Raw genomic sequence first — 26,633 nt, 5'->3', positions numbered from 1 at the left:
TCAAAATGAATCAGGAAACATTTATATGTGTAGTAAATGAAAAATACCTTAGTCCCTCTGACAAGCAGAAAAGGAATACATACACACACACATTTTAGGAATATATACATATATATATTTAAAGGACCTGATAGTTCCTTGTTAATCAAAATCAAAGTCTGACTACAGAATGACATGAAATATCTAAGTTATAGTCAACACAGGTTGCTATCCATGTTAACATAAACAGTGTATCACAGCATAAAAGCACACCCCAACTTGACTCTCTTAAGGTGCAGGGCAAACACCCGTCCATGAGTGGCATCATCCCCAGAAGTCCGTGCACTGAGTCCAGGCGCAGAGTCAAGGTTTCCTGGGTCTCTCAAGGGCTCTCCTTCCCTTCAGTACCTCTCACTATCCCATTTCCCTTCTACTTACACGGAATTGCCATTCTTTAATTTAAATTAATTAATACATTTATTTGGCCGCACCAGGTCTTAGTTGTGGCATGTGCAGAATCTTCAATCTTCATTTCGGCATGCTGGGTCTTTAGTTGTGGCATGCAAACTCTAGTTGCAGCATGCAGGATCCAGTTCCCCGACCAGGGAAGGAACCCAGCCCCCCTGCATTGGGAATGCAAAGTCTTAGCCACTTGACCACCAAGGAAGCACCTACCATTTTTAAATTTAACACCATTTTCATCACTTGCTCATGTCAGTTCCTTGAAATGTCCATAAACCTCGACATATATTTTTATAACAGAAACAGAAGCTAAAACATGTAGACACCACACAATTTAATCCAATGGGTATTTAAAAAGTATAAAGTAAGAATTCAGTTGCCAACTTACTGGATATTATACATTATTAAATGTCTATTTTATTTCCATAATTTGAAACTGACTTCTCACCGAAGAAAAGTGATTCATTTCTAAGCATTTATGTCTTTCTTTGATGAAAACAGAAGAAAAGTTTCCTCTTTGACAGAACTGTCCCAGGGGGAAAAAAAAACAAATGCTTTCCAAATTAGAGTACAAGTCTTCCTTAAAAGTCAGTGTGTGGTAAATAAGATATGGTAGCAGTCTTTTAAATTTCATAAAAGCTAGTTAAGGTGGTGTTTTTTGCCGTTTTGCAGATGGTCCATCTGAATTAGTTCTGTTATCAGTGTTATTTTCATCTTCTGAATCATCTTCATCATCACCTTTTAAAACAAATATTTGTTGTATGACAATATGTTCAGTGGTTGAGAGAAATATAGATAAAATGGTTGATAATGAGACCATTTCACTTCAGGGATTAATAAAACAATGCATATATCAAATCAGCAATATGTACAGTTAAAAAGACTGCAGGAATTATGTTGTTTAAAACCTTTCTCTTCTATCACTTTTTTTTTTTGAGATGTAATTCATACACCATAAAATTCACTTTCAAAGTGTACAGATTATTGATTTAGATAGTCACTAGGTTATAAAACCATCACCACTAATTCTAGAACACATTTCATCTTCCAAGAAAGAAATCTCATACCAATTAGCAGTCACTTCCCATTCCTGGGTCGGGAAGATCTGCTGGAGAAGGGTTAGGCTACCCACTCCAGTTTTCCTGGGATTCCCTTGTGGGTGAGTTGGTAAAGAATACACCTGCATTGTGGGAGACCTGGGTTCAATCCCTGGGTTGGGATGATCCCCTGGAGAAGGGAAAGGGTACCCACTCCAGTATTCTGGCCTGGAGAATTGCATGGACTGTATAGTCCATTTGGTCACAAAGAGTCGGACACGACTGAGCGACTTTCACTTTCACTTCCCATTCCCCTTCGCCCTTGGTGACCACTAATCTACTTTCCTCATTTAACTTATATGCAGAGTGTATCATGAAAAATGCTGGGCTGGATGAAGCACAAGCTGGAATCAAGACTGCCAGGAGAAATATCAATAACCTCAGATATGCAGATGATACCACCCTTATAGCAGAAAGAGAAGAGGAACTAAAGAGCCTCTTGATGAAGGTGAAATAGGAGTGAAAAAGCTGGCTTAAAACTCAACATTCAACAAATGAAGATCATGGCATCCGGTCCCATCACTTCATGACAAATAGATGAGGAAACAATGGAAACTGAGACTTTATTTTCTTGGGCTCCAAAATCACTGCAGATGGTGACTGCAGCCATGAAAATAAAAGATGCTTGTTCCTTGGAAGAAAAGCTATGACAAACCTAGACAGCGTATTAAAAAGCAGAGACATTACTTTGACAACAAAGGTCTATACAGTCAAAGTGATGGGTCTTTCCAGTAGTCATGTATGGATATAAGAGTTATAAAGAAGGCTGAGTGCCAAAGAACTGATGCTTTTCAACTGCGGTGTTGGAGAAGACTCTTCAGAGTCCCTTGGACTGCAAGGAGATCAAACCAGTCAATCCTAAAGGAAATCGACCCTGAATATTCATTGGAAGGACTGATGCTAGGCTCCAATACTCTGGCCACCTAATGTGAAGAGCCGACTCATTGGAAAAGACTCTGATGCTGGGAAAGACAGAAGGCAGGAGGAGAAGGGGACTACAGAGGATGAGATGGTTGGATGGCATCACCAACTCAATGGACATGAGTTTGAGAAAACTCCAAGAGTTGGGGATGGACAGAGTCCTGGCGTCCTTCAGTCCAAGGAGTCGCAAAGAGGTGGACATGACTGAGCGACTGAACAACAAAAATCTATTTTCTTATCCCTTTGTCTGTTCTGGACATTTCATATAAATGAATCAAAATATGTGGCCTTTTGAGTCTGCCTTCTTTCACTTATGCTTTCAAAGTACATTCACACTGTATAGCATTTATCAGTACTTCATTCCTTTTTGTTGCTGAGGAATATTCCACTGTATGGATACACATTTTGTATATCCACTCATAAGATGATGGATATTTGTGTTATTTCTACTTTTTAGCTATTATCAATAATGCGGCTATGAACACGTGTGCATTTGTTTTTATGGGAACATGTTTACAGCTGTCTTGGGAGAACTTGGAGTGGAACTAAGAATCTCTAGGACTAGAACTGTTGGGGTCGAATGATAATTTTACATTTAACTTTTCTGAGGAACTATCAAAGTGTTTTCCAAAGAATGTATCCCATTTTACATTTCCACCAACGTATGAGGGCTCCAATTTCTTCACATCCTAGTCAAAACACGTGTTACTGTTCTTTAGCCTTTCTGGTGGGTATGACACACTATGTCATTGTGGCTTTGATTCTCCTTTCTCTAAAAGCCAGTGATGTTCAGCATCTTTTCACGTGCTCACTGGCCATTTGTATATCTTATTCGGAGCACTGTCTCTTCAAGTTTTCTGCACACCTGGCAATTGGATTGTCTTTTTTTGGTCATTATGATGATTTTTTTTTCAACTGAAGTATAACTGACCCACAACACTGTTAGTACAACACCATGACTCAGTATTTCTGTACATACAAAATGATCACCATTTGTCATTTTAGTATTGCATTCTATCACTTTTGTAATTTTTACATTTAAAAAATTTTATACTTGTTAATTGAGATATTGTTCATATAAGACAAAATCCATCATTTTAATCTCTATCACTTTTTTTTTCTGGGCTGCACCACAGGGCCTGAGGGATCTTGGTTCCCCAACCGGGGATCAACTCTGTGCTCCCTGCAGTGGACGTGCAGAGTCTTAACCGGCGGACCGCCAGGGAATCCCTCTACCGCGTTCAACAAAGGACATTCAAACTGTAACTCTCTGGGGGCTTCGTTAAACGTACAAAAGCATGTCCTCTTATATGAAGATATTACTGACCCACTATTAGCAGAACAGGTCGAAGTTATTTTTCCAGCAAGCCATTTTTTAAATGGCTCCATGTATACCTGTCCTTATTCCAATGACAGTATTTTCAATGGTTTAGAGAGGATCTTTTGGAGCCAAGAACCAGGACTTCACGCTAATGGAAACAATCTACTGGCTGAAATTCATGTAATATTCTGAATTGGTTCCATCACATTATCTGGCACTATCAAGATGTAAACAAGACGGAAATAAAAGAAAGTACAGTACAGTTTAAGCTTCTCTACAGAGGAGTTACACCTTCATGACCACAGCCTTGTCATGGCGAAGGGGCTCGCATTATTCAATGAAGCTATGAGCCATGATGCACAGTGCCACCCAAGATGGATGGGTCATAGTGAAGAATTCTGATAAAACATGGTCTACTGGAGTAGGAAATGCCAATCCACTCCAGCATTCTTGCCTAGAGAACCCCATGGACAGCATGAAAAGGCAAAAAGATGATGCTAGAAAATGAGCTCTCCAGGTTGGAAGGTGTCCAACATGTTACTGGGGAAGAGCAGAGGGCAATTACTAATAGCCCCAGAAAGAATGAAGCAGCTGGGCTAAAGCAGGAATGATGCGATGCTGTAAAGAACAATACTGCATAGAAACCAGGAATGTTTGGAAGGTAAATTGGACACAGTCAAGTAGGAAATGACAAGAGTAAACTTCGACATCTTAGGAATCAGTGAGCTAAAATGGACAGGAATGGGCGAACTTAATTCAGATGACCATTATATCTACTACTGTGGTCAACAATCCTTTGGAAAGAAATGAAGTAGCCCTCATAGACAACGAAAGAGTCTGAAGTGCAGTACTTGGGTGCAATCTCAAAAATGACAGAATGATCTCGGCTTGTTTCCAAGGCAAACCAGTCATCATCACAGTAATCCAAGCTGAAGTCTCAACCACTGATGCTGAAGAAGCTGAAGCTGATTGGCTGTATGAAGACCTACAACTTCTAGAATACCAGAAATGATGTCCTTCTCATCATAGGGGATTGGAATGCAAAAGCAGGAAGTCAAGAGACACCTGGAGAAACAGGCAAGTTTGGCCTGTTTCAAAACGAAGTACAAAATGAAGCAGGGCAAAGGTTAAGAGTATTCTCAAGAGAACATGCTGGTCACAGCAAACACCTTTTTCCAATAACCCAAGAGACAACTCTACACATGGACATCACTAGATGGTCAATACTGAAATCACATTAATTATGTTCTTTGCAACTTAAGATGGAGAAGCTCCACACAGTCATGATCTGGAGCTGACTGTGGCTCATATCATGAACTCCTTATTGTAAAATTCATGCTTAAATGGAAGAAAGTAGGGAAAAACACTAGGCCATTCAAGTATGACCTAAATAAAATCCTTTATGATTATGGTGGAGGTAACAAATAGATTCAAGGGATTAGATTTGCAGACATGAGTGCCTGAAGAACTATGGATGGAGGTTTGTAACACTGTGCAAGAGGCAGTGACCAGAACCATTCCAACGTAAAAGAAATGCAAGAAGGTAATGTGGTTGTCCAAGCACGCTTTACAAAGAGCTGAGGAAAGAAGAAAAGTGAAAAGCAAGGGAGAAAGGGAAAGATATACCCTTCTGAATGCAGAGTTCCAAAGAATAGTAAGGAGAGATAAGAAGGCCTTCTTAATGAACAATGCAAAGAAACAGAGAAAACAGCAGAATGGGAAAGACAGATCTCTTCAAGAAAATTGGAGATACCAAGAGAATATTTCATGCAAAGACAGGCACGATAAAAGGACTAAAATGGTAAGAACCTAACAGAAGCAGAAGAGATTAAGAGGTGGCAAGACTACACAAAAAAACTATACAAGTCTTAATGACATGGATAACCCCAATGGTGTGGTCACTCACCTAAAGCTGGATATCCTGGAGTCTGAAGTCAAGTGGACCTTAGGACTATGAACAAAGCTAATGGAGGTGTTGGAACTCCAGCTGAGCTATTTAGAATCTTAAAAGATGATGCTGTTAAAGTGCTACACTCAATATGTCAGCAAATTTGGAAAACTCAGCAGTGGCCAGAGGATGGGAAAAGGTCAGTTTTTATTCTAATCTCAAAACCACATTCGCGTCAAGAATCAACAGTTAGAACCAGACGTGAAACAACAAACTTGTTCAAAATTGGGAAAGGAGTATGTCAAAGCTATATATTGTCACTCTGCTTATTCTGAGCTGAATGAAGCACAAGCTGGAATCAAGAGTGCCAGGAGAAATATCAGTAACATCAGACATGCAGATAATACCACCTTAATGGCAGAAAGCCTCTTGATGAAGCTGAAAGAAGAAAGTGAAGAAGCTGGCCTTCATGACAAATAGAAGAAGAAAAAGTGGAAGCAGTGACAGATTTTATTTTCTTGGGCTCCAAAATCACTGCAGACAGTGACTGTAGTCATGAAATTAAGACACTTGATCCTTGGAAGAAAAGCTATGACAAACCTAGACAGTGTATTAAAAAGCAGAGACATCACTCTGACGACAAAGGTCTGTCTAGTCAAAGCTATGGTTTTTCCAGTAGTCACGTACAGATGTGAGAGTTGGTCCATAAAGAAGGCTGAGTGCCGAAGAATTGATGCTTTTGAACTGTGGTGCTGGAGAAGACTCTTGAGGGTCCCTTGGAAAGCATGGAGATGAAATCTGTTAATCCTAAAGGAAATCAACCCTGAATATTCACTGGGATGGACTGATGCTGAAGCTCCAATAATTTGGCCACCTGATGCAAAGAGCTGACTCACTGGAAAAGACTGATGCTGGGAAAGATTGAGGGCAGAAGGAGAAGGGGGAGACAAAGGATGAGATGGCTGGATGGCATTGCAGCTTAAATGTCCATGAATTTGAGCAAACTCTGGGAGACGGACAGAGGAGCCTGGTGTGCTACAGTCCATGGAGTTGCAAAGAGTTGGACACAACTGAGCGACTGAACCTCAACAACGACAAAAGGGGAAGTAAGCCCTGATTCCAATATTTAGTTCTTAGGTTCTTCAGCTCAGGGTATTCAAGACAAGACTTAAGGATACGGTTAAATTTTCCGTTTCTGCTTTCAAACTGCACCTACCACACTGGGAAATGAAAGGAGTCCCTGACAGTGAAGCCTTGTTCATCTGAAATCTATTCCAATCTTCAGAATCTGTTCCTATTCTGTATTAGATGGCGGTCTTTCAAACATATTTGTAAGTTCACGCCTGGGAAAATTCCTTTTCATCTTTCTAAGCCCAGCTTAGAAATCATGCTCTCTCTTAAGACTTCTTGGGTTCTCTAGGTTTGCAATAGTTACAGAGAAGCCTAGGGTCATTCCTTCTACTCTTTAATGTCTGTCTGTCTAACCTCCCACAGAGTTCCACAAGAACAGGAAATGAGTCGCATTCACTTCATTCTTTCTCCAGAGTTCAGCCCAGTGACTGGCATAGGGCCGTAGGCGTTCAGTACGTTTTTTGTGTGACATAAATGAGAAGGGAATCGTGAAAGCAGTCCTACATTTAGAGTCCAGGTACAGCCCAAATTTAGCGAAAATAGCTAAAAATTTTCATTTGGAATTCTTCTTCCCCCGAGGCTCACCTCCTCCAAGTTTGTTACTCTACACGTGTCATTTCCCCGACTCCGGGCGCCCCTGCCCGCCCTCCTGTCGCTCCCAGAACCGTCTCAGAGCTCACCGTCCAAGGCCTCGTCGGGAGCCGCCGCCACCCGGTCCTGTGCTTCCTGCTGTACCTGAGAGCCGAAGAGCTCAGTCACCAGCTCCCTCATCTGAGCCACACCGGACAACAAGCTCTGGAAAGGGTCGGTGACGCCCGGCGCCTCACAGGGCACCCGCAGCTGCTGTCGCTGCCCTTCCAGTCCGATGTACTCGCCCAACAGCTCCATAGCGACCGCTACGCTTCAGGAGCGCGCCACAGAGAGGCGCCACCGGAAACGGAAACCAGCACGCCGCGGACGCAGGCGCGGAGAAGGGAGAGGAGCGACTTCCGTTTGTCGGAAGTCGCTCCTCCCCCTTCCTTCGCTCCCCGTCTTTGGGATTGGTGCCTGGCGCCGCGGCCCCGCCTCCTCCGGCCCCGCCTCTCGCGACCGCTTTTCCCGCCTCCGCCGGGGCCGATCGGCGGTCCGGGTGACAGTTGAGGATGGCCGGAGCCGAGGAGCCAGCTGGGCGACAGTCGGAGTTGGAGCCCGTGGTATCGTTGGTCGATGTACTTGAGGAGGACGAGGAGCTGGAGAATGAGGCTTGCGCCGTCCTGGGCGGCAGTGACTCGGAGAAGTGCTCCTACTCGCAGGTGGGCGCGCGGCCCGGGCCTCGCCTCCCCCAGGCTCTCCTGAACCTCCCTTTCCCCACCTGTCTTTCCCTCTTACTTCCCGCCGGCCGCGGCCGGCACCCCATGGTGGTCCGGCGCAGCTGTTGGTCTTAGGCTTCCCCATCCCAGGCCCAGGTGCCCTTTTACCCTTAGTCTTCTGAGCCCCCTTCCTAACCTGTGGCCAGCAGGACGCCCCTCCTTTCTGGATTTTCCTCTGTCCGGCCCTCGATGTTTCTCCGGTTTTGGCCCCGGAGCAGCTGCTTTTTCCTTCCTTCCTCGTCTCTTCTCGGTGCCCCGGCCGCTTTTCACCAAACCAACTCCGTGACCTCTCACATCCTGAGCATCTTTGTCCCTACTTTTCCCATCCTCAGAGTGTTTGCTGGGTATTAAACGGGAGAGTCAAAGCAGAATTAAAGGAGGGAGCTCTGGATTTGAAAATCTCTCCGCGTAGGCTGGACTCCTGGACAGCTGGTTCCTCTGCAATTTAGTTTGACAAGTGCTAGCTGGTTTTTTGGCGAGAGGAAGCAAGACCACGTCTGTCTGCAGTCGGCCCCCCAGGGGGATAGACCGGAACCCGAACAGCTGGTGGCACTGGCAAAGGAAAGGAGGGGAGGAGAGATGGCATTCGGAAGATGGTGGGAACAGGGACTGGAGGGGGTGTGACGTAGTGTTTGGTGACTCATCCTATGTTTCTAGGTTCAAAAATGGAGAATGGTGGGTAGAAGAAAACTAATGAGAGATGATACTTGATAGGAAGAAGAAGGTTACCTTCCAGGCTGGTGGAGTGGAACATTGCAGGATGTGGAGAGAGACGTGGGGTCTTTATGTGGTGTGGCCTGAGATCACAATACCAGTTGTCATCAATGACCAGTTTACACTGCAAAGTGGTTAGATTTTTTTTTTAATACACCTGATATCAGAGGTATTTAATGTTGGCTGATATTTTAAAACCTTTGGTCACCACTGAAACAACTTTTTCTCTGCTTGCCTTTTAAAAAAAAAAGCCTGTATGTAAGTTATTTTTGAAAGGTAGTTAGATTTTTTAAACTGACTTCCTTAAAAAAAATTTTTGTATTGTTGTAAAATATATGGAAAAGTGCAGAAACCATGTATAAGTCTTAGGAAAGCAAAACCGAAAACACATGCAGGTACATACCACCCAAATCAAGAAATAGAACATTACCAGCATCACAGAAGCTTTCCTGGGACTCCTTCTTCCCAGAGGATGGCAGCCATTATCAGGATTTGCTTTTCTTTCAACTTTTTATTTTGAAATGTTTAAAGTCTACAGTTAAATTGAAAAAATAAAATTTTGAACACCTGTGTACCTTCACATATATTCACTTTTTAGCATTTTACCACATTTGTTTTATCTTTTACTTCTTCACTGTAATATACTTTGTTTTTTTTCCTGAACCAGTTGAAAATAAATTTCAGACCATGACACTTCAACTCTAAATATGTCAGCATACATCTAAAAATCAAAGGGATTCATTTAATGCATTGGTTTTCTCTTTGGTGGAATCACAAGCATTTTCCAAAATTAAAGTATGATTATTCCTTACATAAGCATACACACATTCTCCTGTATTTTCATGTGTTAAAATAGTTAAGCAGACCGGCTTATTCAAAGCTGACTGAAAATGTTAACTTCTATCACTTTGAGAAAAAGTTATATGAAACGTGTATGAAGCCTGCAACAGTGTTTTGGTATTCTATTGTATATGCTTTTTTATTAGTCTCAGTGGTTTTTACAGGAAGATCTTGACCACAGATAATCTGATTTCAGTTATTTCTCAGATCATAGTATGGGCGTTAGGTCACTCTGCCAATGTTTCATCAATTTTCTGACTTTTTCCATTGGGGGGCTGTCTTTTAGGGTTCAGTAAAGAGACAAGCACTATATGCCTGTAGTACCTGCACTCCAGAGGGAGAAGAACCAGCAGGAATTTGCCTGGCTTGCAGTTATGAATGTCATGGAAGTCATAAACTATTTGAGCTATACACAAAAAGGTAAAGTGGTCAGAGGATAAATGATCAAAGGTAAAATGATGCCAGATGCTTTGCAAATGTTTAGATTCTTTTCCAGTTGCACTTTTTTCCTTAATCATGTTTTTGCATTCAAAGTAGTTGTGCCCTGGTAAATTTAATGCAACTGTTTTATATAATATAATCAGAAAGAACAGTTTTTCCAGGGGACCTTTTAAAATATAATTATGGGGCAAACTCAAACTACTCCTGCTGTTCTGCCACTGTTTTATGTGTGTTGTGTGAGATACAGATATTTGTCTTTATGCATGTTAATTTCTTGGAGAAGGAAATGGCAATCCACTCCAGTATTTTTACCTGGAGAATTCCATGGACAGGGGAGCCTGGTGGGCTACAGTCCATGGGATTGCAAAGAGTCAGACATGACTGGGCACATAGCACACACATGTTAATTTATAGAATTATTAAATCTTTTATTATAATGTGCTTGGGAAAATTGAGGATTGGATACATGAACAACAACCAAGTTCAGTTTTTAGATCCTAGAAGCCAGTTGAAAGGGAAGAGGCTATGATATGAATGTAAAGAGTAGTCTTTAGATTTAGAAGAAAAATTAAAATTGGCTCTTCCTCCTTTCTTTCAGAAATTTTCGTTGTGATTGTGGAAACAGCAAGTTTAAAAATTTGGAATGCAAATTATTTCCTGTAAGTAAGCACAGTAAACGATAAATGCATGAAAAGTAGCTAAGATTGGTATCTGTCCTATGGGATTAAAAACCAAGAATTTTCAAAAAGGAAGTTCTATGCTTCTTCTTTGCAAATGAGCAAATCAGTGTTAGATTGTACCCCATTTTTTATTTGTGAAAACTAAGTAACCTGTTCAGAGCCTACCTTAGATTGTAATTAATATGAAAGGTTTTGGGGGTAGTGTTCTAAAGTCATTCAGGTTTAGTTGTGTTGATTGTGCTCATGCTCTGAGGCTTTTTAAAGAAAAGGGTATGACTTTTAAAACTAAATAAAACTGGGCAATAATGAGCATGGGTTATTTGCATTCAGAAGTTTTTCACTGCTTTTTGGATAATAAAGACTATCTTCTACAATAACTTTCAGTGAAATAACAAAAATGAAACAGAAAATAAGGGACTTTACAGTATTCAATCATGATTGCTAAAGTTGTCATGCTCTTTCCCTCCTTCAAAGATTATTTTTAGACAACTTCTTTTCCTACTTTTTACCTCCTAGTAATTTGGGGCTTTGACTATCACAGCTGGGCATTAAGAAATATTTTGAAATTCTAGACCAGTGTCAGCTTCCATAGGTTGATAGTTAATATTTATGATTCATTCTCCCCCAATTAGTACAAAGAAGGTATAGAAAATAAATTTTATCTTTTCCTTGTATTTCCTTGTATCCTGCAGAAAGTATTACTTTGTAGGATGAATTTTTTCCCTTGTACTTCGAAGACTAGCTTCCAGGGGAGGGAGCGGGTACAGATATTTAGTGCACAAATTTATTGAATGCATAAATTCCATGATGCATGAAATTATAAAGTTAGGCCATATTTTATATTGAAATTAATATCTTTCAGGACAAAGCAAAGATAAATTCTGGCAATAAGTACAATGACAACTTTTTTGGATTGTACTGCATTTGCAAGAGACCTTACCCTGATCCTGAAGATGAGGTAAGAGATTTGGAAGTCAGCACCAGGACTGTGTCATCTCCAGCCTTCACTCCCCAGCCTCTTGTCATATTTGGCCTTTTAGCTGTTGAGCAGGGATTTGGGGATTGTGAAAGTATTCTAGATTTATCCCTTCTTATGATCTGACCTGAAGCTACAAGTAGTACGGAGCCCAACTATTTTTCTCTTTCTTACATCATGAGAAATATTGGACAGGACTTTGTTAAGGTCAGAACTTTTTTCCTTCTTCCCTCTCTTTGCCTGCCTGTTTGCTCCTTTTCTCTGAATACTTTCCAGAAAATGACCTTCAACTTCTTGCATTCCTACAAGGAAAGAAAATAGGGTGCACTAATTGGATTCTCTTAAAAACTTCAGTTAGAGGTGTATGCAAAATTTTAAAAGAATTTTTATTCTTCCTCATTCTTGTACCTTCTTACCTCCCAGACATAACCACTGTTAACACTTTTGGTGTATATGTTTCTAGACCTTTTCCTGTGCACATATAAGTGAGTGAATGTGTGCTTTAATTTCTAGTTTCCTTTTCTTTTGACAAAGGCGAAATTCTGTAATTAACTGTGCAACTTGCTACAATTCACATTACCTCCCTGGGCCTGGGTTTGTGTGTGAAATGAAAATATATTACTTATTCATAAAGTTTTGTGGTAATCAGATAGAATAACTGATACAAAAGTTTTGATAATTACTCACAAAGTGCTTATCTCAATGTAACCCTTTTGTAACCCCAGTTCATGAAGAAAGAACTTCTTTGACCCCTTGAACTGCTGTTTCTCCCTGTCTCCTTGACTTTTTGCATGTGGATAGTGGCCTTACAGAATTGGTAGAGAATTATTTAATATCTAATTCTAATGTGTGCCAGACTTACTTTGATATTCCAGAGTTCATTGTCAGTCAGTTCATTCGCTCAGTCATGTCCAACTCTTTGCAACCCCATGGACTGCAGCACACCGGGCTTCCCTGGAGAAAGGAATGGCAGTGTTCTTGCCTTGAGAACTCCATGAATTTACTGTAATCATTAACAAACAAATTGTTTTTCTATGTTAGATTCCAGATGAGATGATCCAGTGTATAGTCTGTGAAGACTGGTTCCATGGAAGGGTAAGGAGAGCTTTGACCTTTTAAACCCATTGTCTTTACAAAGAGAAAAGATCTTGTCTTTTTTTAATTTTTTATTTTTTTGTATTAAAAAAATTTTTTTTTAATATTTATTTATTTGGCTGAGTCTGATCTTAGTTGTGGCATATGGAATCTAGTTTCCTAACCAGGGACTGAACCGAGGCCCTTGGCATTGAAAACACAGAGTCTTAGCCACTGGGTCACCAAGGAAGTCCCAAAAAGATCTTGTCTTTTGGAATTCAATTATATTTCACATTATCACTACTCTTCTAAAAAATACTATAGAGATATGATCAATGTACTGTTGCAATATTTTATAAAACAATGAACTTTTCGGACAACTTGGTGATGACAAGGAGAATAACTTGGTTTTCCGTGTTCCCAGCATCTTGGCGCCATTCCCCCTGAGAGCGGGGATTTCCAGGAGATGGTGTGCCAGGCGTGCATGAAGCGCTGTCCTTTCCTGTGGGCGTACGCTGCCCAGCTGGCAGGTAAGCGTCTGTGGAGTTGGCATGCCTCCAGCCTGGGCCGTATGTTCAGTACAAATCAGCACAATTTGTTCAGTGTCTTAAGTTTTAGCTATTATGTTCTTCACTGTGTACTTTTACTTTATTTTATGTGGTTTGTTTTCTAACTTTTTATTTTGTAGCGGGGAATGGCTGACAAACAATGCTGTGAGAGTTTCAGTGAACCACAAAGGGACTCAGCCATAAGTACACATGTGTCCACTCTCCCCCAAACTTTCCTCCCATCCAGGCTGCCACATAACATTGAGCAGAGTTCCATGTTGCTAACATGGAACTATTTTTAAGGGACTCTGAGGTATAGAAAAAAGTATAAGAGCTGTTCCTTCTCCACAAGGTGCTTATAGATTGGGAGACTGCCGAGAGTCAATTTATACTTAAATGGCATGATGCAGAATATGGATGAGACCAGATTGGAGAAAATGGAGAAAGCAGTTTTTAAGGGGATTTTGAAAGATAACAGAGCCGAAACAAGTTGTTCTTAAATATAAGACATGCTATTGGTCGAGGAAGGGGTGGCGACAGTTTGTCATCTAATGCTTTTACTGTACTCCGAGAAATTGACCACAAACCACTAATTAGTAATGAATGTTCTTAAGGTATGAAATACTTTATTTTACTCTTAATGCTATATGTGTTTATTTTTTAAATGGTAGTAATTCATAGTAGCTGTTGTTCCGGACTCATAACTTCTTGCCCTTCTCACTTTTAGGGAACACTTCACCATTCAAACCTCAGGCAGCGTCCTACGTTTTTGTTTTGTCTCAAAGTTCTTGTACTTGGTGTGTCCTCTTTCTGTTCATATGCTTTTTTGTGTGTGTGTTTTAAAAATTTATTTATTTTTAATTGAAGGATAATTGCTTTATAATTACTGTGTTGGTTTCTACCATACGTCAGCACAAATCAGCCTGTTCGTATCCTTTTCAATTACGTCTCACTTTCTGCTAGACCTGAATCTTTTTCTCATTCACTGGATTTTCTTGACCCTTTCTCTCTGCCCCTTCTTCATTTCCTTCCCTGTCAGCAGATGGCCTCATTTCCTAATAAACTGAAAAGCCATCCTGCAATGTGAGTTCCCTTGTCATTTCTCTGCTCTCTGTCATTGCTGTCTCTGCAAGCGTCCTTTCTAATTTCCTCCTTGCATAAAGTAAAACTGTTGTTTTTGCAAAACTACCCTTCTCCTGTGTTTGCAGCTAAATCTCTTCCTATGGCCTCTTGCTTCTTGTGGTGTCCCTGGGTCTTTAACATCTATAGTATTTTCTGTTCTCATTTACATATAAAATGTTTAAGTAGTGATTGATATATTTTTTTAGCTCTTTTTTCCAGATGGTTTTTTTTTCTGTTCTTGGTTCACATTTTATTTTTTACTGGAGTGTAATTACTTGACAATATTGTGTTAATTTCTGCTGCACAATGAAGCGAATCAGCTATGAGTGCCCCTACAGTGTCTATTGCACATGCATGCATACTCAGTTGCTCAGTCATGCCCAACTCTTTGTGACCCCACAGACTGTAGCCTGCCAGGCTTTGTTCATGGGATTTTCCAGGCGAGGATATTGAAGTGGGTTGCCATTTCCTCCTCCAGGGGATCTTCCTGACCCAGGGATTGAACCTGCATCTCGTGCACTGGCAGACAGGTTCTTCACCACTGAGCTGCATGCATCCCTTCCCTCTTGAAACCACCCTTCCCACCAGTGATTGGTGTTTTTAAATTTTCTGTTATTTGACACTTTAGAATAGGCAGGCATAACCTAAAAAAGTGTCATTTCCTTTCTCATTATTCCAGAGATTCAGGTTAACTCTCTCCTTTTCCAGATTCTGAAGTATTTTTTAATACTAAGTGATTTCATTGTCTCACTAGTGTGTGGATGTGTGTGTGTGTTTTCATTGAACCTACAGTAACCAAAGTAACTACTGAAGATGATGGGTTGGTGCTGAATGTTGATGGAGTAGGTGATCAAGAAGTTATCACAACTGAAAATGGGGCTCATCAAGACAATGCCCTTGGAGAGGATGTTCCAGAACACGGAAAGGCTATCGTGAAGGAAGTTAAAGCAGAGCAGACAAACGAACCATGTACCAGCTCTAGTTCTGAATCTGATCTCCAGGTAACAAAATGAAATCTGAGCTGTAAAAGAAATAAAACTTAAGCAAAATTAATTCTGTAAGCTATGTAGCTTTAGATTTCAGTTGTACCTTTTGCCTAAAAAAATCCTTTTACAAAAATCTAAACTTTGAAAACGATGATAGTTTAAAATACACACTTCAAAACTTAATTTCAGAAAGCATGTCAGAATCAACATTTCAACACAGAATCACAGTCTGGCTGCAAACTTCAGGAGCTTAAAGCTAAGCAGTTTATAAAGAAAGACAGTGCCACCTATTGGCCCCTGAACTGGCGTAGCAAGTTGTGTACCTGCAAAGACTGTATGGTAAGTACCTGATCATGTTCAACATTAAGTGTTTTGTGGACAGATGCCTAAAATAAGAACACCTGGGAAGTTTATTTATGAAATTGGTATTAGAGTAAAGGGAATGTAAGGTGCTTTTTTTTATGAATTAGTGTTTGCAGTCTGAATGTTTATGGAAGCAATTAAGAATGATGCAATACTTATTTACTTATTTTCTTTTCAGTGGAAAATAGCTTTTCTATATCATAGAATTACTTGGAAACACAAATTTCTTGAAAGTTACAGTAAGTTGGTTTTTAAATAAAAATCTCTTAGATCATGCAGCATCTACTGGAAGTTGGGAGATTTCTAAGAGAAATTTGGACAGAAAGAATAAATCCTTCAAGCAACTCTGCCAAAAGGCTGGGATTTTTCTGGATATTAGGAAAATTAAACAAATTTTTGGTGATTCTCATGAGGTTGACTTTCTGAGAATGATATACAGTTCTAATGGGGAAACTGGTTTTATTTTTTAAAGAAAATGTATGGCGATCTAGATGTCCTGTTCCTGACAGATGAATATGACACAGTTCTGGCTTATGAAAACAAAGGCAAGGTTGACCAGGCGACTGACAGGAGAGACCCTCTAATGGACACCCTTAACAGCATGAACAGAGTCCAGCAAGTGGAGCTTATTTGTGGTAAATGCTGTTTGTGAAAATTCATAAAGTTCATGAAGTTTCCTTCACTATTAAAAAAAATTATATAGAAGGAGGACAACTAAAAATGGTTTAAATTTGGAATTGTATAGTAAGCCTCACTTATACTTGCTTGATTGTAACACTGCTGAGTGTTTAACTACTATTTCCATTGAGTCAGGGTTAAATGCTAGAATAACTGCATGCTTGAGAAACCATAACATGCTATTTTGATTAAGGGTAGATGTATAAGTACAGAATAAGAGGAAATCAATTTCTTTTTCCATCCATTGAAACACTTTTCACTGAACATTACATGCCATCTTTTTGACAGTTCTTGAGATGCTTCAGTGGTTCACAGGAAACCACTAGAGGGGAAAATATTCCCAAACCCTTAATTGCAGGCTTTTACATTTTTTCTCCCAGCATGCCCAACTTATTTTAGTGATTTCTGTCCTACAGTTTCTACTCTGATGCCACCACTTTTGTAACCCTTTTTTGACAGTGGTTATTTCTGTCTTGCATATGTAACTATTTGATTAATTTCCTTTTGCCTTTATTAGACTAAAAGCTTTTTGGGGATAGAGGCTATAACTTGAGGGATATAACCCTCAAGTTCCCATGTATATAATACAAATTGTTAAGTGAGTGAGTTTTAAAACTTAATGTTTGACAAGTCCAAGATACTTTAGCACTAGAATTACAGACAGATGGGAAACCTTTTAAAAAAATTCTCAGCTACAGGGACGGATTTTATTTTCTTGGGCTCCAAAATCACTGCAGACAGTGTCTGCAGCCACAGAATTAAAAGACACTTGCTCCTTGGCAGAAAAGCTATGACAAACCTAGACAGCATATTTCAAAGTAGAGACTTTACTTTGCTGACAAAGGTCCATATAGGCAAAGCTATGGTTTTTCCAGTAGTCATGTGTGGATGTGAGAGTTGGACCATAATGCAGGCTGAGTGCCAGCGAATTGACGCTTTCGAATCATGGTGCTGGAGAAGACTCTTGAGAGTCCCTTGGACTGCAAGGATATCAGACTAGTCAATCCTAGAGAAAAATGCAACCCTGAACATTCATTGGGAGGACTGATACTGAAGCTGAAGCTCCAATACTTTGGCCAGCTGATGCTAAGAGCCAACTCATTGGAAAAGACCGTGATGCTGGGAAAGATTGAGGGCAAGAGCAGAGGGGGGCAACAGAGGATGAGATGGTTGGATGGCATCACTGACTCAATGGACATGAGTTTGAGCAAGCTCCAGGAGATAGTGAAGGACAGGGAAGCCTGCCATGCTGTAGTTCATGGGGTTGCAAAGGGTTGGATAAGACACAGTGACTAAACAACAGTCTTTTTGGGAGTGGGAATATCTGTTCCTTGAGGGTTTATTTAATGAAAAAGGGTTCCCAGATGTCAAAGTGAGGGAATTTGGGAGAAATTGAGGATAAATTTCTATGCAGATTTCACTTGAAGAAAAATATAGATTAAACTATTAACATACTCAAATAATGGTCAGGAAATCTTTTGTTCCTAAATGCAAATGGATTGTCTAAAATTTATGTCCTTTTCTTTGTTGTTTTGATTTAGAATACAATGACTTGAAGACTGAACTTAAAGACTATCTCAAGAGATTTGCTGATGAAGGCACAGTAAGTAGCGTTAATGAATTTTAATCATAGCCCTGTATGTTTTGAATAAAGTTTCTTTTTTTTTGAAGTGCAGTTGCTTTACAGTTTTATGTTACTTTCAAGTGTACAGCATAATAATTCAATATTTTTATAGGTTATACTCCTTTTAAAATCATTATAAAATACTAGCTATATTCCCTGTGCTTACAATATACCCTCGTAGCTTGTTTTATGCGTTGGACTTTATGCCTCTTAACCTCTTCCCCTGATGTGCCCATATGCCATCCCTCTCCCCATTGGTAATCACTAGTTTGATCTCTGTCTGTGATTGTGTTTCTCTTTTGTTATATTGATTTCTTTGTTGTATTTTTTGGATTCCACACATAAGTGATAACATACAGTATTTGTCTTTCTCTATCACTAAACATAACAACACCCTCTAGATCCATCTGTGTTGTTGCGAATGGGAGAATTTCATTCTTTTTCAAAGCTAACATTCCATGGTGTGTGTGTGTGTGTATACATACACACAACACCTTCTTTAACCATTCATCTCTTGATGGACACTTAGTTGCTCCCATATCTTGGTTCTTATAAACAGTGCTGCTCTGAGCGTTGGGGTGCACGCATCTTTTGAATTAGCGTTTTTGTTCTCCCTGGATGTACACCTGTGTGCTGTGCGGTGCTGAGTCGCTTCAGTTGTGTCCAACTCTTTGAGACCCCACGGACTGTAGCCGGCCAGGCTCCTCTGTCCCTGGGGAGTCTCCAGGTAAGAATACTGGAGTAGGTTGCCATGCCCTCCTCCAGGGCATCTTCCCAACTCAGGTATCAAACCCAGGTCTTCCGCATTGCAGGCAGATTCTTTACTGTCTAAGCCACCAGGGAAACCTGGATATATACCTAGAAGTAATTAACTGGATCATATGGTGGTTCTGTTTCTTTTTTTTGAGGGCCCTCCATACTATTTTCAATAGTTCATTTTCTCTGATGAAAAAGATGACTGAGAGCGTAGTATAGGTGGAGGGAAGGGAAATGAATAGTAGTGAACCGCCACCAGACCAGCCACATTGGGAGTCCTGCCCAAGCCTCCAGGTGAGGGGCGGGACCATCACCCAGGGTCTTGAGAGAGCAGTTGTAGCTTAGGAGGGGCCGTTGGATGGGCCACACTGGTTCTCCCAGTCCTGATCTTCCAGCAGGATTTCTTGGAGGAGGAAGCAAAAATGACCAGTCAGGGAAAAAATTTAAGCCAGACCTCTTTTCTGTGATTTGGGGTTCTATAGTTTAGAATAAAAGAATTTGATAATTAGGGGCTAAAACATTTGTCTTGCTGGTTAGGAGAGTCTAACAACTTTTAAGAGCGACACTAACACTATAATGTGTAATCTTTTTTTTTTTTTTATTCATTTGTTTATTGATTTGGCTCTGTCAGTCTGAGTTTTGATATATGGGGTCTTTAGTTGAAGCAGGGCAACTTTTGTCTAGTTTTAGCATGTGGGCTTAGATGCCCACGTAGGCATGTGGATCTAGTTCCTTGACCAGGGGTCAAACCCACATCCCCTGCATTGGAAGGCAAGTTCTTAATCACTGGACCACCAGGGGAGTCCCTACAATGTCTAGTCTTTTAAAATAGTTCTCCAGATGAATTTTCAAATACTTTCTAGTTCTTTACTACTCATATGTGTTTATGATGGAATTTTTTTCTAAAATACTTTTCTATCTTCCAAAGGGAGATATAAAATAAAACTTAACTTTTCTCTTCATGGCCTATAGTTGTCCTCCTGGACAGTAAATGTTCTGCTCTGCTACCGCCAGACAGACTAATGAAGTCAGACCTGGATCTGACAGACACTTAGGACATGCCCTGAGACTTGCTTTCTTGGGAGGAAGTCTCTGCAGGTTGAGCGTTTTCTTATAAATATGGGAAGGTCTTGTAGCTGCCTGGATAGCTGGCACTGCTGCCTTGCAGCAGAATGAATTGTGAAGTCTGAGGGTAAAGAGTCTTCTGAAATGGTTTGCTCATTTTTAGAGAATGTTCCTCATTGTCACTGTGGATGTCCTTTTGTTTCCCAGCAGCTCTTAACTGTCAGTTATTCCCATTTCTGTTGCAGAGGCTGTCCTCTGCTTAATGAGGCCTCAGCCTTCTCTCACGGGAACTCCAAGTGTCCACGAGTGTAACTGTTTTAAGGTCCATGCTGTTAGTGGCTGTTCCAGGTCTTTCAGCTGTGTCAGTCAGCAGTGTCAGAGTGTACACTTGTGCCTCTGCTTCTGTGTAGTTTGTGGTTGCTGTGCTCATTATTGATTTTGTTTCACACACAGTTAAAATTACACACAAGAAAAAAAGCAGGTGTGGTGTCCTTTGCTTTTCACATTTGAAACAATTTTATCCGGAGTATTCACATGTGTCTTCAACATATGGGTCTTTGTTATCACTGGAGCCATTCTTAATGAGTCTGAGGTAATTTTTAAATCAGATGTGATGATTTGAAAGACAGAAAAAATATTTTTTATTGTTTGTTTTCAACATTACTAACTAGATATTTACAAATACCTCAAGTTGTCATAAAGCTTGTCTGCTTTGGTTGTGCTTGTCCATAATATGGTCTATTTTTTGTTTGTTTCCTTTTTTTTCTTTTTCTTTTTCATAATAAGGTCTAGATGTTGTCAAATAATGGCCTGCCCTTTATTTAATGTTTGTGTCTGACTTAAAAAAAAAAACATTTAGAAATGCACATTTTCTGAGACAAACCAATAAAATGATTTATTATTGGACCCAAGTATTATTAGGGCTTCTCCAGTGGCTCAGCAGTAAAGAACTGGCCTGCCAATATAGGAGATGTTGGTTCGATCCCTGGGTCAGGAAGATCCTCTGGAGAAGGAAATGGCAACCCACTCCAGTATTCTTGTCTGGAGAATCCCATGGACAGAGGAGCCTGGTGAGCTACAGTCCATGGGGTCGCAGAAGAGTTTGGACAGAACTTAGTGACTTAATAAACATTTACTCTTTAACATTTCTACTCTTTATGTTGGCTGTGACTGTTTGAGGATGTCTGGAAACTAAAAATGGCACACATTGTATGGTTTGTGGGTTCTTAAGTCTCCTCCTCCTGTATCTTTGCCAGAGAAATGGTTTCTTTGCATCACCTTTCAGTATTTAGTGTCTGTGATCCAAGCCAGGGACAGAGGCTTCACATGCGAACTCCCTAGTAGCCTACCTAGCAGCATTTGTAAATGGACATTCCCAAGCCCGGTCGCTCAGAGCTCTGAGCTGCGGTGACCTCAGTGTGTGTTAGCCGTGTGCATCTTGAGTCTGTGAGGGGTTCTCATTCCCACTGGTTGACCTCCAGCTTATTCTCAGTGTCTGTGAGGCTAGTGTCAGCTACCAGTCTGGTAGAATACTGACGAAATGTGAAGTTCTTTGAAGGATTAGTCAGTATCTTACCCCATTGAGTTCTTCAAGTTGGCTTTGCACTTGGGGGTGTTCGCACTCACTCTTGGGGAGAGGAGAGGGAGGTTTTCACTTTACACACAAGTATTTGTCTTCTGTCTTCCTTCTCTTTCTCCTTCTTCCTCCCTGCATTCCAGTGCTTTCTTTTTCTCTTTCCTTCTCCATACCCCACCTTTATTTCCTCATAATAATAAGAATGTGCTACAAAATTAAAAATCATGTTGGTAACAGTGTGCTGCCTTTGTAATTAAACATCTCATCAGGACTTCCCTGGCGGTCCAGTGGTTAAGACTCCTGTCTGAAAGCAGGAGACTTGATTCTATCTCCTGGTCAATCCCTGGTCAGTCAGGGAACTGGGATCCTGATAAATAAATAAATAATAGAAAATAAAACCCACATTAACAAACCTGTCAATTGTGGCACAAACTCCCTCTTCGAGTAAGCAGGAACTCCTTCCGGGTCATCCCGGTTTACTTTTTTAATCCATATTCCCCCTTATTTTCTTATTTTTAATGTTCTATTTCGCTGATATCATGAACACTTTTGATACATGAACAGTGTGATGCTCTAATCCTTTTTCCAGTAAAATACAAGATAAATTTCTCATTGTATAACATGAATATTCCATTGACTGAGAGTACTGCTTCCATACTTTTGCCAATTATTTGTCTGTTTATGTAGCGAATATCTTTAATTTTGGACTCCTGAAAGAGGGAAGAGTTTGGGGTTTCTTCTTTTTTTTCCAGTGTAAAGGAGAGAGCTTGCCGCTGCTGCTAAGTCACTTCAGTCGTGTCCAACTCTGTGTGACCCCATAGACGGCAGCCCACCAGGCTCCCCCGTCCCTGGGATTCTCCTGGCAAGAACACTGGAGTGGGCTGCCATTTCCTTCTCCAAAAAGGAGAGAGCACAAGTGTCAAAAAAGCCACCTTTGTTTGCTGGGGTGCTTGTGCGGAACTGAGGGACATTCCCAGGACAGCCGTGTCTTGAGGGAGCACGGTGGCCTCAGGAGACCTCGGGGCCCTCAGCGTTCATGCTGGTTCTGTCACTTCTCTTTTCAGGTGACAGTATTCATAGAGAACCTACTCTGCCAGGCAGGGCTTTTACAGGCATTATGTCTCGTCTGTTCTTCAAATGGCCCTATTAAATGGGTACTACTTTCATCTCTCCCTTTAAAAAAAAAACTATGTATCTGGCTGCATTGGATCTCAGTTGCATTATGCAGGATCTTTCTTTGCCGTGCACGGGCTCTCGAGCTGTGGCGCTCGGGCCTAGTTGCTGGACAGCATGTGGAGTCAGTTCTTCGGCCAGGGATTGAACCCACATCCCCTGCACTGCAAGACAGATCCCTAGCCTAGCGGACCACATGGAAGTCCCCCTTTCCTCTCGTTTCAATGAGGAACCCAAGGGTGGCGGTGGAACCCCCACGGCACCTGTGTGCCATGTGCCTGCCATGCGACTCTGACCCCGCAGTCTCTGAGCCTGCATGAGCTCGTCTGTGCAGCGGAGACAGGATAACTGGGCGCCAAAATAATCCTCATCACCGATGTTGTTGGACCTGACTGTGACTATTACAGCTCTTCTGTAATGTGGCTGCCTTTCCTAATCTTTGCTTTCCATCCACAGGTGGTTAAGAGAGAGGACATCCAGCAGTTCTTTGAAGAATTTCAGTCAAAAAAGAGAAGAAGAGTGGACGGAATGCAGTATTATTGCAGCTAGAGAGGAGTGCAGCGCCTTCTATCCAGGCCGAGGAAGGCCCACTTCCTGTTCCAGGAATAAAAGAGGCCGCCGCCTCCTCCAGCCTTGAGCTTCCTTCACTCTCCTAACGACAGTAGCCACAATGTTTATGCTGATTTCACAACCAGCATTCTTCTTTCTGACTCAGCTAAATGCAACTCATTCCATAGACTTGAGCCCCCCCACCCCCAGTCTAGCCAGGGTTATTTGTTCAGAAGTTTCAAGAAGTTTGATTTGTTTTTGAAAAAGTAAACTCGTCTTTTTTTAGCCCCCCCCCCCAATGATTTGTTCTTTTAACTCCCAAGTGTGTCTGCTCTGCCACAGCCTCTGTCTTCTAGGACCTGCTTTGAGGAGTGTCGCAGAAGCCCTGCTCTCAGCTCCACAGGTCCCCTCACCCCTCTGATCGTGGTGCCTTGGGTCAAAGCTTCCTCAAGCCTGGTCTGCTTCTGTCCCGTGTCCCTGTTTTCTGAGGTTTGGTCATGGCCCAGAAGGAATCTCAGAGCTCACTTCATCTAGGCTGAACCTCCGGAGTTAGCCAGGACTGCAGCTTTTTGGTCTAGACGTGTGTCACACGCAAGGAGGTTGGCTGATGGCAGGATTGAGGAAGCCTACCTTTGTTACAAATTTTACTAATAAATTTAAAGTGAAAATGTCATTCACAAATCTACTGACACTAGAATATTAGAACTTCAGTACTGTAGTGCTCACAGGGCTTCCTGGAGAAAATCTGCCATTATATCAAGACTAGTCCCTCTCTGCTGCCTAGAAAATAGACCGGGTACTACCCTGTGAAATCTTGGTGGTTTACAAAGTCCTCTGAGTTTCTTTATATTATCAGGGATATTCATAAGCATATATTAAGAATAGACCTATTTTGATATTGTTCTGTTAAGAAAATGTTATTAGAAGCCCAGTAAATTATTTCCCCCTTAAATCTGTGCTAAAGAAAAAACATACTGGCTTAGCTTACTTGTAAGGAGCAGGGGCAGCGAGTGCCCTGTTTTGGGAGAGGCAGACTGTGGAAGAGATCCCAAACAAGGCCCCAGGCCGCGCAGATGGTGAGCTTTAAGTAAAGCATAGTCCCTAATGTCAGTCCGCAGCTAAGTCCCTAATGACTGTGAGATCTTCTTTCGAAGAACCTCATGGGATGTTGTTTAAAAGCCCATATTTGAGGGGATGTCCTTACAGTTGGTTTGAAGTGTCTTTAAAGCCCCTCAGTCTGTGTGGAAAACACCTTTCAATAAACAAGAACCCTCAGTTGCTCTCTCCCTCTGGAGGAGCATGGTCTTTCCTGATGGTAGACGACACACTTTGAGGTGTGTGACTATAAGCATTTGAGGCTTTGGGGCCACAAGTGTATATTAATATTTTTTGTGTGTCCAGCAGTCACATGTACCCACTGATCCCCGAGTACAGTGAACTCGGCCTACAGAAGGCAAAGGCCTTCAAGAAATAGTACAGTTCATATTTTTCTGCCTCATACCTCCTAATTACAGATCCCCAGGAAGAGTGATGTGTGGAACGGGAAGATCTCGTGGCCACAGGAGAGGCGTGTGTGCTCTGAGCTGGCCTTGTGGAAGGCTGAAGTGGCCAGGGCCAGGGCTCCAGGCATCTCCGAGAGGGCCGCCACCCCCAGCTTGGGAGCTCTCTGTTCTGAGCCTGAGGATTTTTGAACCCTTCTCTGCAAGGTGATACTTGTTGTGTACCATTACGGCCTGAAAGGCTCTATCTTCTCAGGCATGTGAGTTAACCACCAGAAAGTTCCTTCCTTCCTTATGACAGGTCAGGACCAAGTCTCGGCATCACTGCGCAGCACACCACAAACCCCCAGTGCTGAAGGGCTTGTTTTAGGAAAGGTACTGTTCCTCTCACGTTAACCAGAAGACCTCTCTTTTTTTTTTTTTCTTAAAACCTGTTGTTCACAACTAGTTTTCTTATTGACTGTATTGGACCGTCTCTTCTTGTAGAGACTGATTTTGGCCAACATGTGGCAGTTGATATTAATGCATGTTTTATGCAAAACAAGAATATGATATTAGTTACTTTTAAGGAGTTCTGGCATTGTATGTGCATTTTTGTAGAATTGTTACAGGACTTATAATTACATACTTAACTCTAATCAGGTTTCTGTAAAAATTTAAATAAATCAATTAAAAATAGTGGCTCTTCAGATGGTTTCTCGTCACATTTAAATGTATATGGCCTCCGTTTGCAGAAACAGGAACCATGTGAGTCCACTGTGGCAGCTCCATCCGCCCTGGGGCCTGCTCCAACAGAGGGGCTGGCTCCTGTCTCCCCAGGACGATGTGACCTGATCCCAGGACACACACACACACCCCAGACCTCAGGTCTTGCCAGCAGAGCTTCTTTGCACATGGGTGCACACGCATATATACACACCCGGCTTTACAACACCTCTGAGGAACACACACTCACCCCACTTTACAACACCTCCGAGGAGAGAGGGTCCATAATTTCCTAGGTGAACAGAGAACAAAGAGGGGTGAGGGTTGTGATGAATTGCAATGCGCTCAGGTCTTGCTCTATACAGGGGAGACAGCCAGGAGCCCACAGGCCAAGGAAGAGATGCTGTCCACCTCCATGGTAGCCATTATTTCAAAAGTAAATGTGAGGACAAACCAAGAAGCTAGTGAAGAGGCCCATCTGTGGCCTTCCCCCAGCTCTTGCTTCCTGGGAAATGATTCACAGTTGCAGTCATCGCCTGTGATAAGTGCTGGTGAATAAAGTGCTCTTCATAGCCCTGGAGCTGCTCTCACCGGTGAACACTCAGGATGAAAGAAATGTCCATGCCAAGAAAACAGCGCACCTCCCAGCTCCCTGAAAGGACCCTAGTGCAGCAGAAGAAAATTGAAAGAGCAATCCAAGTGATAACCGGACCTTGGCAGGGACCTAGTTCAGCACCCACAGAAGGTGAGTGTGTGTTGAGAACGTGGGAAGCACAGGAAACATGGAAATCAACCCAGCAGAGCCCCCAGGAGCCAGTGAGTCTGCCTCCCCGTCCGTCCACCTTGAAGCAGCTATCAGACGCAAGCCTTGGCCTAAGGGGGCATCCGGGCTACAGCCAGAAGGGTGCCTCACTGGTGCCCTGGGCCACTGGGCACTAAGCGAGCATTCCATACTTAGGGTCCCAGGACCCCTCGGACGAAGGGACCCGAGAAGCCCCCCAGCCTCACCTCTCGGGACAGGGTCCCGTCTCGCAGGTGATCCTCAGAGGGTCCCGTGCTGGTCTCAGCCCCCTGGCCTCCGTGCCTCCATGCTCCTGGGGCAGCGCCAGGTGACGA

The 26,633-nt window shown here is 41.8% G+C and overlaps 2 protein-coding genes across 3 annotated transcripts; one reads left to right on the top strand and one right to left on the bottom strand.

Annotated features, from left to right (window-relative positions):
• Positions 1-92: 92 nt before the first annotated feature.
• Positions 93-7,775, bottom strand: GON7 (GON7 subunit of KEOPS complex). Of its 2 annotated transcripts, none has more exons than XM_043489966.1 (2): positions 7,480-7,775; positions 93-1,179 (listed from the first exon to the last, which is right to left on the bottom strand). In XM_043489966.1, exons 1-2 carry the CDS (start codon positions 7,685-7,687, stop codon positions 1,085-1,087), a joined length of 303 nt encoding a protein of 100 aa, XP_043345901.1. In that variant the 5' UTR covers positions 7,688-7,775; the 3' UTR covers positions 93-1,084. The 2 variants fall into 2 exon arrangements, with proteins under 2 accessions (XP_043345901.1, XP_043345902.1); XM_043489967.1 differs by having other exon boundaries at positions 93-602; positions 7,480-7,758.
• Positions 7,729-25,501, top strand: UBR7 (ubiquitin protein ligase E3 component n-recognin 7). Its single transcript, XM_043489965.1, has 11 exons — positions 7,729-8,091; positions 9,989-10,122; positions 10,742-10,802; positions 11,686-11,781; positions 12,841-12,894; positions 13,298-13,403; positions 15,336-15,544; positions 15,719-15,868; positions 16,365-16,527; positions 18,112-18,173; positions 23,221-25,501. The coding sequence occupies exons 1-11, from the start codon at positions 7,942-7,944 to the stop codon at positions 23,311-23,313; spliced, it is 1,278 nt and encodes a 425-aa protein (XP_043345900.1). The 5' UTR covers positions 7,729-7,941; the 3' UTR covers positions 23,314-25,501.
• Positions 25,502-26,633: the final 1,132 nt, after the last annotated feature.

This window comes from Cervus canadensis, chromosome 17 (genome assembly GCF_019320065.1).
Source record: "Cervus canadensis isolate Bull #8, Minnesota chromosome 17, ASM1932006v1, whole genome shotgun sequence".
Lineage (NCBI taxonomy): Eukaryota > Metazoa > Chordata > Mammalia > Artiodactyla > Cervidae > Cervus > Cervus canadensis.
The sequence above is the reverse complement of the archived record's forward strand: the minus strand, read 5'-3'. Positions and strand labels throughout refer to the sequence as shown.